Genomic DNA, 10,009 nt, shown 5'->3' with positions numbered 1-10,009 from the left:
CAAGTTCTGTCCAGAAATGAGAGAGCTGGTGCCAATAGGCAGAGGAACATTGTGTAAGGAACTAGCAGTTCATGTGATCTTGCCAGAGAGAGAGAGAGTCCATTTTATAATTCAAGGTGATGCACAGCCTGGAAACTCCCCCATCCCCTTGCTCTACTCAAAGAGCCCAAATGAGGAATTCTTTCTTTCTATTTAGGCTGGTCAGCTAAGCTGCAGAGAGCCTATATACCACTAATGTACTGAGTACATGTGAGAGTTACGCTCTATAGTGGCAAGCTCACAAAAAGATTTAGAGTTGCTGCTATCAGCAAAGGGAGTTGTTTTTTTCAGCTCAAATGACAGTGCCTATGTTTTTGGTGCTGACACACTCAGGGCCAGATTTGAAAGGTATTTAGGTGACTTCATGGGCGTTAGGTACCTATATATTTTTCAGACATCTAGCCCTGAGGCTCTTATCCCACTGCTACATGGGTGTGTAGTTTAGCTAGTAACATGTAGCTTTAATCAGCAAACAGTTTCATTGCAGCAGTGGTGTCAACTGTTCCATAGTCAGTAAATTGGAAATCATGGGTGTTTCCATGTCAGCCAGGTCTGCAAGGTCCATAACTTTCCTACAGATCCTCAGTCACCGTGAGAGAGAGATTTCACCCCTTGTCCCCTATGGCTTGACATCAGCTTCCTCTCGGTTGCGGGGGAGAAGGAATGTATCAATTTCTGCTACTTTACACTTCTTGCATGAGACTTTCCCTGCCACACATCTTTGAAAGATTGAGGTAATTCTGTTAAACATAACAGCACAAACTTTTAACAGCTTGGTTACTGCTTTACCTGCATGCTATTGCTAAATTTAGGAAAACCCAGTTGTATTTTAAAAACTTAAGTGCAATATCAATATTTGGATGTACAGTTTTTTAAAATATTGTCTTAAATATGCAAGCCATACTGCATGCATCTTTTATGGATTATTTTTATTGCAAAAAGTTTAGCCATTTGTATTATGAAAAGCTCTTAAAATAGCTCAGAGGTGTTACAAAAGGAGCTCTGCTTCCTTCACAAACATACATACAAGAAAACAATTTTTTACGGAGAGGGTGTACACACAACTTACTATCCCATGTTTTAAAAAAATGCTCTTTGCAGGGACTTTTTGGCAGATGACCTGTACTTTTGTTGTTGTCCAAGGCAAATTTTCTATATTTATTCCATGCACTGGATTCCCATTGATATTAGTGGTAATTCCACAATGGTAGCACAAGCCTTTAAAACGTGTAACTTACAATATTTATGAAACATACTTAAAATGAGAGACACACCAACAAAAAAATCACTTTTTGGGATCTGACATTTTAAGGATCCCTTCAAAGACTTGAAAATTCTCAATTTCAAAGCAATGAAAGTTTCATTGCATTCAGTCACCCTACAAAACAGTTCAATATGTATTTAGTTTTGATTTTTAAGTGGTTTACCTTACTTCCTTTTGAAATGTAATCTTGCACACTTAATAAGGCGGGTGGTCACTGAATTTTGTTACACATAAGTGAAGAGTATTTGAAAACCACTATGGTAAAAGCTTATCAAGATTAAAATGTTCAAAGAAAAGAAAATATATGTCTTCATGCATGCAAATTGCCCTTATTGCTCCTAACATAAGTTGTCTGTGCCGTTGTATGAATGCAAATGACCTACTGGGTATGATCATAGTCTCTAACCCTGGGCTTGCTAGAGTACATTCAGTATTGAACTAAACATGCAATGACTCTTTGCTGCATTTAAAAAGTAAACTGCAGCATTAAGAATAGTTAGATTAAAATGTAGGTCCTTAGTCACTTAGATTCGTAACTAGCTTGTAACAAGAAAATGTAGTTTTTAAAACAGTAAATTGAGCAACTGAGCTACACTCCCCAGTTTGTGCTATTTTTCCCTTAGCTCTTGTGACTCATTGTTCAACAACAGCGGCATTACCAGTGATAAAAGCAAGTCTGAAGAAGAAAGAATTCTTCTGCTCTGATGTAAGACAATTGTGCCCTTTGCTGATTTTTATTTACTTTTAAAGCCAGGAGCAACATCTTGAGCGAAAAGGTGCTGAGCCCTTACTACATTGTACAAAGGAGCTACTTAGGGCCCTTATCTATGTTCAGGGCCCCATCCATCAAGGCAGCCTTAGATAGAATTAAAGCCAGAATAAAGCACATTCCTCCTAAGGACATGTCTATACTTACTGGAATTCTATTTAGCAGGTCTAAGAGAGACCCATAAATCGAATGCTGAAGGCAGCTCCTGCTGGCGCCTGTACTCCTTGAAAGGAGGTAAGGGAGGCAGCATGGATGCCGCCAAGGCTCAGCAAAAGGTAAGCTGACTCCAACTGTGCATTTTACAGAGCTGGAGTTGCAGACCTTAAGTTGACCTTCCTGGTCTAGTGTAGACCAGGCCTAAAAGAGAAAGGGAGGTGAATTATACCAATATAATACCATTGCTGCTTCAGACAAACCCTGTGTTACATGCTGCAAAGTATGTTTATTTTATGTATCCGAGCAGTGGTGCTGCTCTGATTGATTTTGCCCACTGAGGGAATAGTGCCTTGGAAGTATGTTGCTGATGGAAAAGTGCAATGAATTCATAATCCCCTCCTTCAAGTAATGCTGTCTCAGAGTAGCTGTGTTGTGGAGTAATGCATGCCTATAGGTATTCACTGCAGAGTGGCACAGAACTCTGCACGTCGGGTCTGAGGAAATGATTTCTTTTGGCTAATTAGCAATACAACCCCTCCAACTCCAATCATTTTTTTGAGTAGTAGTTTTTTTAATGACATGGTTGCATTTAGATCCTCATGTTTATTACAAGTGTAGTAACTGGAAGATTTATGCCACACAAACTGGTGTAATACCATCGTTACATTCTTACCCTGGCCTTTTTAGCTCTCTCCAAAAACCGGTGTGGACTACAGACTCCAGCAGCTGGTGAAGTTCATCAATAGTTTTGTTTCTCTCAAGTACCATTTAACATTTCTGCCCTTTCCCTCCATGGACCATGACAGTCATAGATTAGCAAGTTTTAGCAGGTGATAAAATGCCTGCTGCTCACACTGCCTAAAGTTTAAGTCTTTCAAAACATCAGTTATATCTCACTGCTGGGATCAATTGCTGATGACTAACCAGTTCCTCATTTAAGAAGGCAGCATGGTAATATAAATTGGCTTGGGCAAGTACAGTGCAGTGCATATTCTGTGAACCAACAGACACAAAGCCACCCCATAATTCACTATCTACAGCATGTCTAACATTGGGAAGTCCTGTTTTCTGCCAAAGCAGAACACCCACTAATGCAGCAAGACTGCCTTTCTCATCATTCCTTAACAACCCTCGAGCAGTCTTCTCTCTTCATGCTAGTGATCGCTGTACACACTTTGGTGTGAAATCTAAAAGTGGAATGTCTGGATGATAGCGCAGTGGTTCTCAAACTTTTTTCTTATTGTGTCCCACTTAAGACTGAGGCCTTTCCAGTGGTATCGGCTTCTTGGACCCAGACCCTCCTTTCACTGTTATGTTTGGACCCTGACAATAGAACAACATTCAGAGGACAACATTGAAAATAAACTTCCTGTACTAAATGAGTGGGGATTCTGGATTCAATGTTTCCAATTTTGTATGTGCATTGGCTGCGTCCTTTCCATGGACGCAGAATTTCATTAGGATCGGTAAATGCCTGCAGACCACACTGCTCTAATCTATCCCGGTCATTTTGCAGTTCACCTCTTTCTCTTGTTCATAACTTTCTCCTTGAAATGACACCAAATGAAAACCCTGACAGACACACATCAAACAGCTGTCCCAGCTTTAAAAAAAAATTCTGGATTTTGTTGGAAAGCATCTCTGGAAATCCTGAGAGTCCTGATCTGAACAACTAGCAGGAAGCATGGCTGCTAGAAGCCAGAGATGCTTCATCACTCTGATATAGCTTGGCTTCACCTGGGAGTGTTCTGCAGACCACCAGTGGTCTGCAGATGACAGTTTGAGAAGCACTGTGATAGGAATATCTTTCAAGAGAGCATCTGCAATTCACAAAGGCCAAATGAAATTGTCTGGTATCTACACTGAAAAACTTTTTCAAACTGCTCTTCTGGAAACACATTTTCAATCTACAAAGCTGAGTCACTTGGTTTATCTTTTCCATGGTTGTACATCTCTTTGTCTATCTAACCAGATTAGAGGTTTGAAGCCAGCAAAAAAGTTAAAATAGAAATGCCTTGGTCTGCGCAGAGCTTTATCATGCATAGGGAATAGAGCTGAAATCAGCTTTAACTGAAAAATGCCAGAGAATAACTCTTCTAGTATTTCTTGGATTCATAGCTGGCATTACTTGAATAGCATTTTGTGTATCTTCTGCATGACACCCAGTGATCCAGCTTTAGTATAATGCATGACCTGCTTTCATCAGTTCCGTGGTTGTGAATTGAATTCCGTACAAATGTTCTGGATGATCCTAGGAACAAATCGGTAGAGGTGATCAAATTCATCCACGAAGAAGGAATGCTCTTTATCTGGGTCCGTTGCAATGGCTTCCAGTTCATCTTGGGCTGCCCATGCAATTCCAACAGAATAAGCTATGACCCCTGAAAAGAAAGCCAGCATTTATAATGGACATATGTGTTTCCAAAGCGTCGTTGCATTCGCAATTAATTTTTATAAAAACGGCTCCCTCAATAAATGTTCAGGACATAGAATCATAGAACCATCATGTCCAGTCCCGTGTATGCAGGCCAGGACCAAGCACCATCCAGACCATCCCTGGCAGGTGTTTGTCTAACCTGCTCTTAAGACTCTCCAATGATAGAGATTCCACAACTTCCCTAGGCCAGTGGTCCCCAACACAGTGCCTGCGGGGGCATTTGTGTGAGCCCGTCAAATGCTCGGGGCTGGCCTTCCCCGAGCACATAGCGCATGTGCGGTGCCAGCCCCAGGCGCATGGGGAGCGCCGGCCCCAGGTACACGGCGAATTGGCCACCCAGACATGTGGCGAATTGGCCTCCCCGCCCCCGGGCGTGCAACTATGGTGGGGGTGCCAGCTCTGGGCTTTTGTGGCTATATGGGGGGGGGTGCCAGCTCTGGGTGCACAGCTCTGGGGGGAGCCAGCCCCAGGCTTGTGGCGATTGGGTGGACCCCCCCCCCCCCGTGGCCACGCAGCGCATGGGGTTGCTGGCCCCAGGCACATGGCTCATGGGGGTGTGGCGTATGCATGGCCCTGGCGCCTGGCAAGCAAACAGCCCCACCCCCTGGCACCTGGCAGCTCCAAATGGTTGGGGACCACTGCCCTAGGCAATTTATTCCAGCCAGGAGCTGCTTGAGGCCAGCTGCAGCAGCTGGCACCCCAGGTGGAACATGCAATAGGCGCCCCTGCCTGCAGGGCCATCAATGGACTGACATCATCAGCAGGCACCACGGGCACCCCTGTGACATCATCGGGCGTCCTAGGCAGCGGCTGAGTCCGCCTATAGCCACGGGCCGCCTCTGATTCTAGTGCTTAAACTTCCCGACAGGAAGTTTTTCCTGATGTCCAACCTAAAACCTGCCTTTCTGCAATTGAAGATCATTGCTTCTTGTCCTACTGTCAGGAGTTTGAGAACAATTTTTGTCCCTTTTCCTTGTAACAACCTCTTAGATACTTGAAAGCTGTTATCTTTTTCCCTCTCAGTCTTCTCTTTCCTAGACTAAACAAACCTGGTTCCTTCAATCATAGATTGTTTTTAGATCTTGAGTAATTTTTGTTTGTCTTTAGACTTTCTCCAATTTTCCCACATCTTTCCTGAAATATGGTGCCCAGAACTGGACACAGTACTCTAGTTGAGACCTAATCAGTGCAGAGTAGAGCAGAAGAATTACGTCTGGTATCTTGCTTATGGCATTCCTGTTAATACATCCCAAAATGATGCTAACCATGTGACTGTTGCAAAAAAGGTAAACTCGTATTTTGCTGTTGGTCCACTATGACCCCTAGATTCCTTTCCTTGGTATTCCTTCCTACATATTCATTTCCCATTTTGTATGCATGCACCTGCTTGTTCCTTCCTAAGTGGAATATTTTGCATTTGTCCTTGTGGAATTTTATCCTGTTAACTCAGACCATTTCTCTAGTTTGTCCAGATCATTTTGAATGATAATCCTATCCTCCAAAGCACTTGCTACCTTACCCCACAGCTTGGCATGATTCACAGACTTTGTAAGTGTGTGTACTCTGCCATTATTTAAAAAACTGATGAAGATACTGAACTGAACAGACCCAGAACTGATCCCTGTGGAGCCCCACTTGTTATCCCCTTCCAGCATGACTGTGAACCATTGATAACTACTCTCTGGGAACAGTTATCCAACCAGTTATGCACTCACATTATTGTAGCTCCACCTAGGTTGTATTTTCCTAGTTTGTTTATGAGAAGGTCATGCGAGACTGTTGTATCAAATGCCCTACTAATATATAGATATACCACATCTACCCCTTCTCCCTTAACCACCAGGCTTGTTATCCTATCAAAGAAACTTATCCGGCTGGTTTGATATGATGGGACCAGACTCTATGCTGTGGCTCCTGAGAGCCACTATAGAAGATGCAGCCAAAGGCCTGCTCTTACAGGAGGCTGTGAAACTCTGAGTGTTGTAGCTAAATTCCCTCTCGCTCTCAATACAATTTCCACACTGGTAGCTATGAAAGGATCTGCATGGATCTGTGGACATCAGACCTTATGGTGCTGCTTCAGTGCTAGGAAATTTCTCCACGTCCCATCGTAGCTGCTTTTACAGCTTCTGTGAGAGTTCACTAAGAGTAGAACCAGATATAGAGGCTGGGTGGGAGGAGAGGGACAATGTTGGCTCTGGCGAGTAGGTCTGGTCAAAGTCAGGCTTCAACAGTAGTAGGCTGTTGACTGAAAATCTGGCAGAGAATGTGTTTGAACATCTGAGCAGGCTTGTGGCGGGGGGCGGGGTGAGACAAAGGAGACAACTGTATAGGGGCCTAGCATTTCAAAGTGGCCTAGAGCTCTCAGCTGCCACTGTTCCTACTTCAGTAGTGGTGGCAGCTGAAGCCCCAAACCCCATGGGACTGCTGCAGGAATGCCACTCCATTCAGCTCTGAGGGCTGGTGGGAGGGTAGTGCTGTGGTTCTGGTGGCACTAAGGGGTGACTGCCCTTCTGCCCTTGGCCCCACCCCTTCTGGGGCCTGGCTCTGCCCTTCTGGGGCCCAGATCTGGGACTCTTCCCACCTTCCTCAGAGTACATGGTGGCTGTTAGCCCCATTGTCTGAAACTGAAAGCAAAGGTGAGCTTCATATACTTGTGTTCTGTAGGTCTATAGAAACCCACTGAGACTGCAGTGTCTGACGAATCTGATGACAGTATTGTGGGCTTTCCACCTTCATCTTTATCAGCTCTAACAAGGCCATAGCTCAGGATGGTGAGCTCCACAAAAGTCCATCTACTGCTCTACTGCAATGACAACTTGTAACTGCATTACCACCATAAACATTAAGCTACTGTGTATAGGTGGAGTGGGCCACCAGAGCAGGTGATAGCACTAGTTTACCATTTTGATGAGCTGTCATGGCTGGCCCTCGGACATCATCATAAGACCTGCCATCTGTAATCAGGATCATTATCTTCCTCTTGTTGGGTTTGGATTTGCTAAAGAGCTGTTCAGAAGCGTAGGTGATGGCTGCTCCAGTGCTGGTCCCTCCACTCCAGTAGTTGACTCGCTTAATAGCATTCAGAACATCTTGCTTAGTGCTGTGCTTGTCAAATCCAAACTCCAGCCTCTGCTCATAGGTGTACTGCACTGCCCCGACACGGGTGTCAGTGTCTGAAATCTCAAATTCTTTACTTATGTTGGCTACAAATTGGAGGACAGTGCGGAAATTGCCAGTGCCAACGCTGCTGGAACCGTCAATTACAAAGCCAATGTCAGCTGCATTTAGACACGTCTTGCTGCAAGCCAGCCGATCTGTGTCGCAGACACGCTTCACCAAGTTCTGGACTACCTTGCGTAGGTTGAACCAGCTTGGCACATTAATGGAATAGAAGCCATTTGTTCTGCACACTGCCTGCAGAGAGAGGCAAATACATGTGTCAAAAGGCAGTTATTGAACACTGGATGTAGTTTATAGTTAGGCAATCAAATTCTGCTACCTTCCTGAAAAAAAGCCCCAAAACTGTAACACGAAGGCTGTGTCTACACTGGGCCACTTATTCCGGAAAAGCAGCCTCTTTTCCGGAATAAGCTGAGAGCTGTCTACACTGGCCCCGTGAATTTCCAGAAAAGCTGTGACGATTTACTGTAAGAAATCTGCTGCTTTTCCGGAAAAACTATGCTGTTCCTGCTCGGGCAAAAGTCCTTTTTCTGGAAAACTGTTCCGGAAAAGGGCCAGTGTAGACAGCACAGTAGTCTTTTCCGGAAAAAAGCCCCGATCGCGAAAATGACGATCGGGGCTTTTTTCCGGAAAAGCACGTCTACATTGGCTACAGATGCTTTTCCGGAAAAGCAGCCTGCCAGTGTAGATGCTCTTTTTCTGGAAATACTTATAACGGAAAACTGTTCCATTTTAAGCATTTCCGGAAATTCATGCCAGTGTAGACACAGCCGAAGTGTGTTCAACCAAAGTACTAGGCTTCCTGCCCCTGCATTTATAAAACATGATAGAGCCATCACTGTTAATTGTCAAAACATTTCACTAGGAAATTCCACCACCCACTGGGTTTTGTTTTGTTCGCAGGTTATATAAGAATTAAACCAAATGCCCAAACTACACATTCATATTCAGATCTCTTCATTCATGTAGAGTTCTAATCTGTACAAAATGGCTGCCTTGGGGGTGCCTTGTTTGACTAGCAATGGCTCCAGAGCACATCCTCACCAGTTAAAAGTAAAAATAGGCGGTTTTGTCCACTTGTCAGTCCTGCAAATCTGGCATAAGTCAAGCTAGGTTCTTTCTGGCTCTCTCCCTCCCAACCAGTAACCAGGGTTATGAAACTGAAATGAAGTTTAAAAAAACAATCAGTCTTCCATGGTTGTTGCTTCTCCAGTGCAGGGGAAGCAACATTTCTTAAATGTTTACAGTTTTGGCAGTAAATTTAAGCTGTGATGATGCTGAGCGCACATAGCGTGTGGGGGAAAGCTGTTCCAGAACTAAGAGGAGAGTTGGGGAACTTGTGGTGAAGGAATGCATTGTTGGCGCATGGCGGGGGCAGGGAGAGAGGGTGGAATGTGGAGAATGTTGTGCGTAGAGGAGGTAGAATCAGAAGTGTTGTGCACTGTAAAAGCTTTAAGATGTTAATGTTGCCTCTAACTTGTTGAGAGCCTTGGAGGAGCCGGATCCTGTGTCTGCCCTTTATCCTCCACATGAAAGGTGGGTGCAACTGTTTCTGTAGTACTGTCCTCTTGGCTGCATTTGGTGTCAGCAACTCTCTCTCACAGCAGCTCTAAGTTAGTTCTGTACACACTGGTTTAGGCTTCACTTCATAGTCTCACCATGTTTGTTTTCTTCTCTCTTGCTGCTCTGTTTATGTTCTGACCCTGCCATATGCAGCCACAAAATAGAATAATAGGACTGGCAGGAACCTTGAGACGTCATCTAATCCAATCCCCTGCACTCAGAGCGGGGCAAGGTATTATAGATTCTAGACCGGGGTGGCCAACCCCTAACAGGCAAAGAGCCAAAACAGTTGTGCATATAGCGCAAAGAGCTGGAGGAGGATAAAAGTTGTTGAGCAAAAACAAAAACAAAAAACACTGCCCCTGTAAGAAACGTGGTTAAAGGCTTTTTGGCCACATCAGGCTCCCCCTGGCCATCACCATCTTGAAGACGCCATTTGAATGGTCGCGCTGGATGGCACAGGGAGCTTGGGAGGCGGGGGCCAGATTCGGGGGCGTGGGGACGACGCACTTTCAGAGGGAGAGGGGGAAGAGCCGTATGCAGCTTGTGAGCCACGGGTTGCCCATGGTTGTTCTAGACCATCCCTGACAGGTTTTTG

General features: G+C 44.6%; 1 protein-coding gene across 2 annotated transcripts in view; it reads right to left on the bottom strand.

Moving 5' to 3' along the window:
- Nucleotides 1-951: 951 nt before the first annotated feature.
- VIT (vitrin) overlaps nt 952-10,009 on the bottom strand; it is an 80,128-nt gene continuing 71,070 nt past the window's right edge. For both annotated transcript variants that reach the window (XM_006131292.4, XM_006131293.4), the window contains 2 exons: nt 7,569-8,082; nt 952-4,609 (listed from right to left, as the gene is read on the bottom strand). In XM_006131292.4, the coding sequence (XP_006131354.2) occupies nt 4,431-4,609; nt 7,569-8,082 (693 nt within the window). In that variant the 3' untranslated portion in view covers nt 952-4,430. The remainder of the gene's footprint in view (nt 4,610-7,568; nt 8,083-10,009) is intronic.

The sequence above is a fragment of the Pelodiscus sinensis genome, chromosome 3, assembly GCF_049634645.1.
Source record: "Pelodiscus sinensis isolate JC-2024 chromosome 3, ASM4963464v1, whole genome shotgun sequence".
Classification (NCBI taxonomy): Eukaryota; Metazoa; Chordata; order Testudines; family Trionychidae; genus Pelodiscus; species Pelodiscus sinensis.
This window is presented reverse-complemented; position numbering and strand designations above follow the sequence as displayed.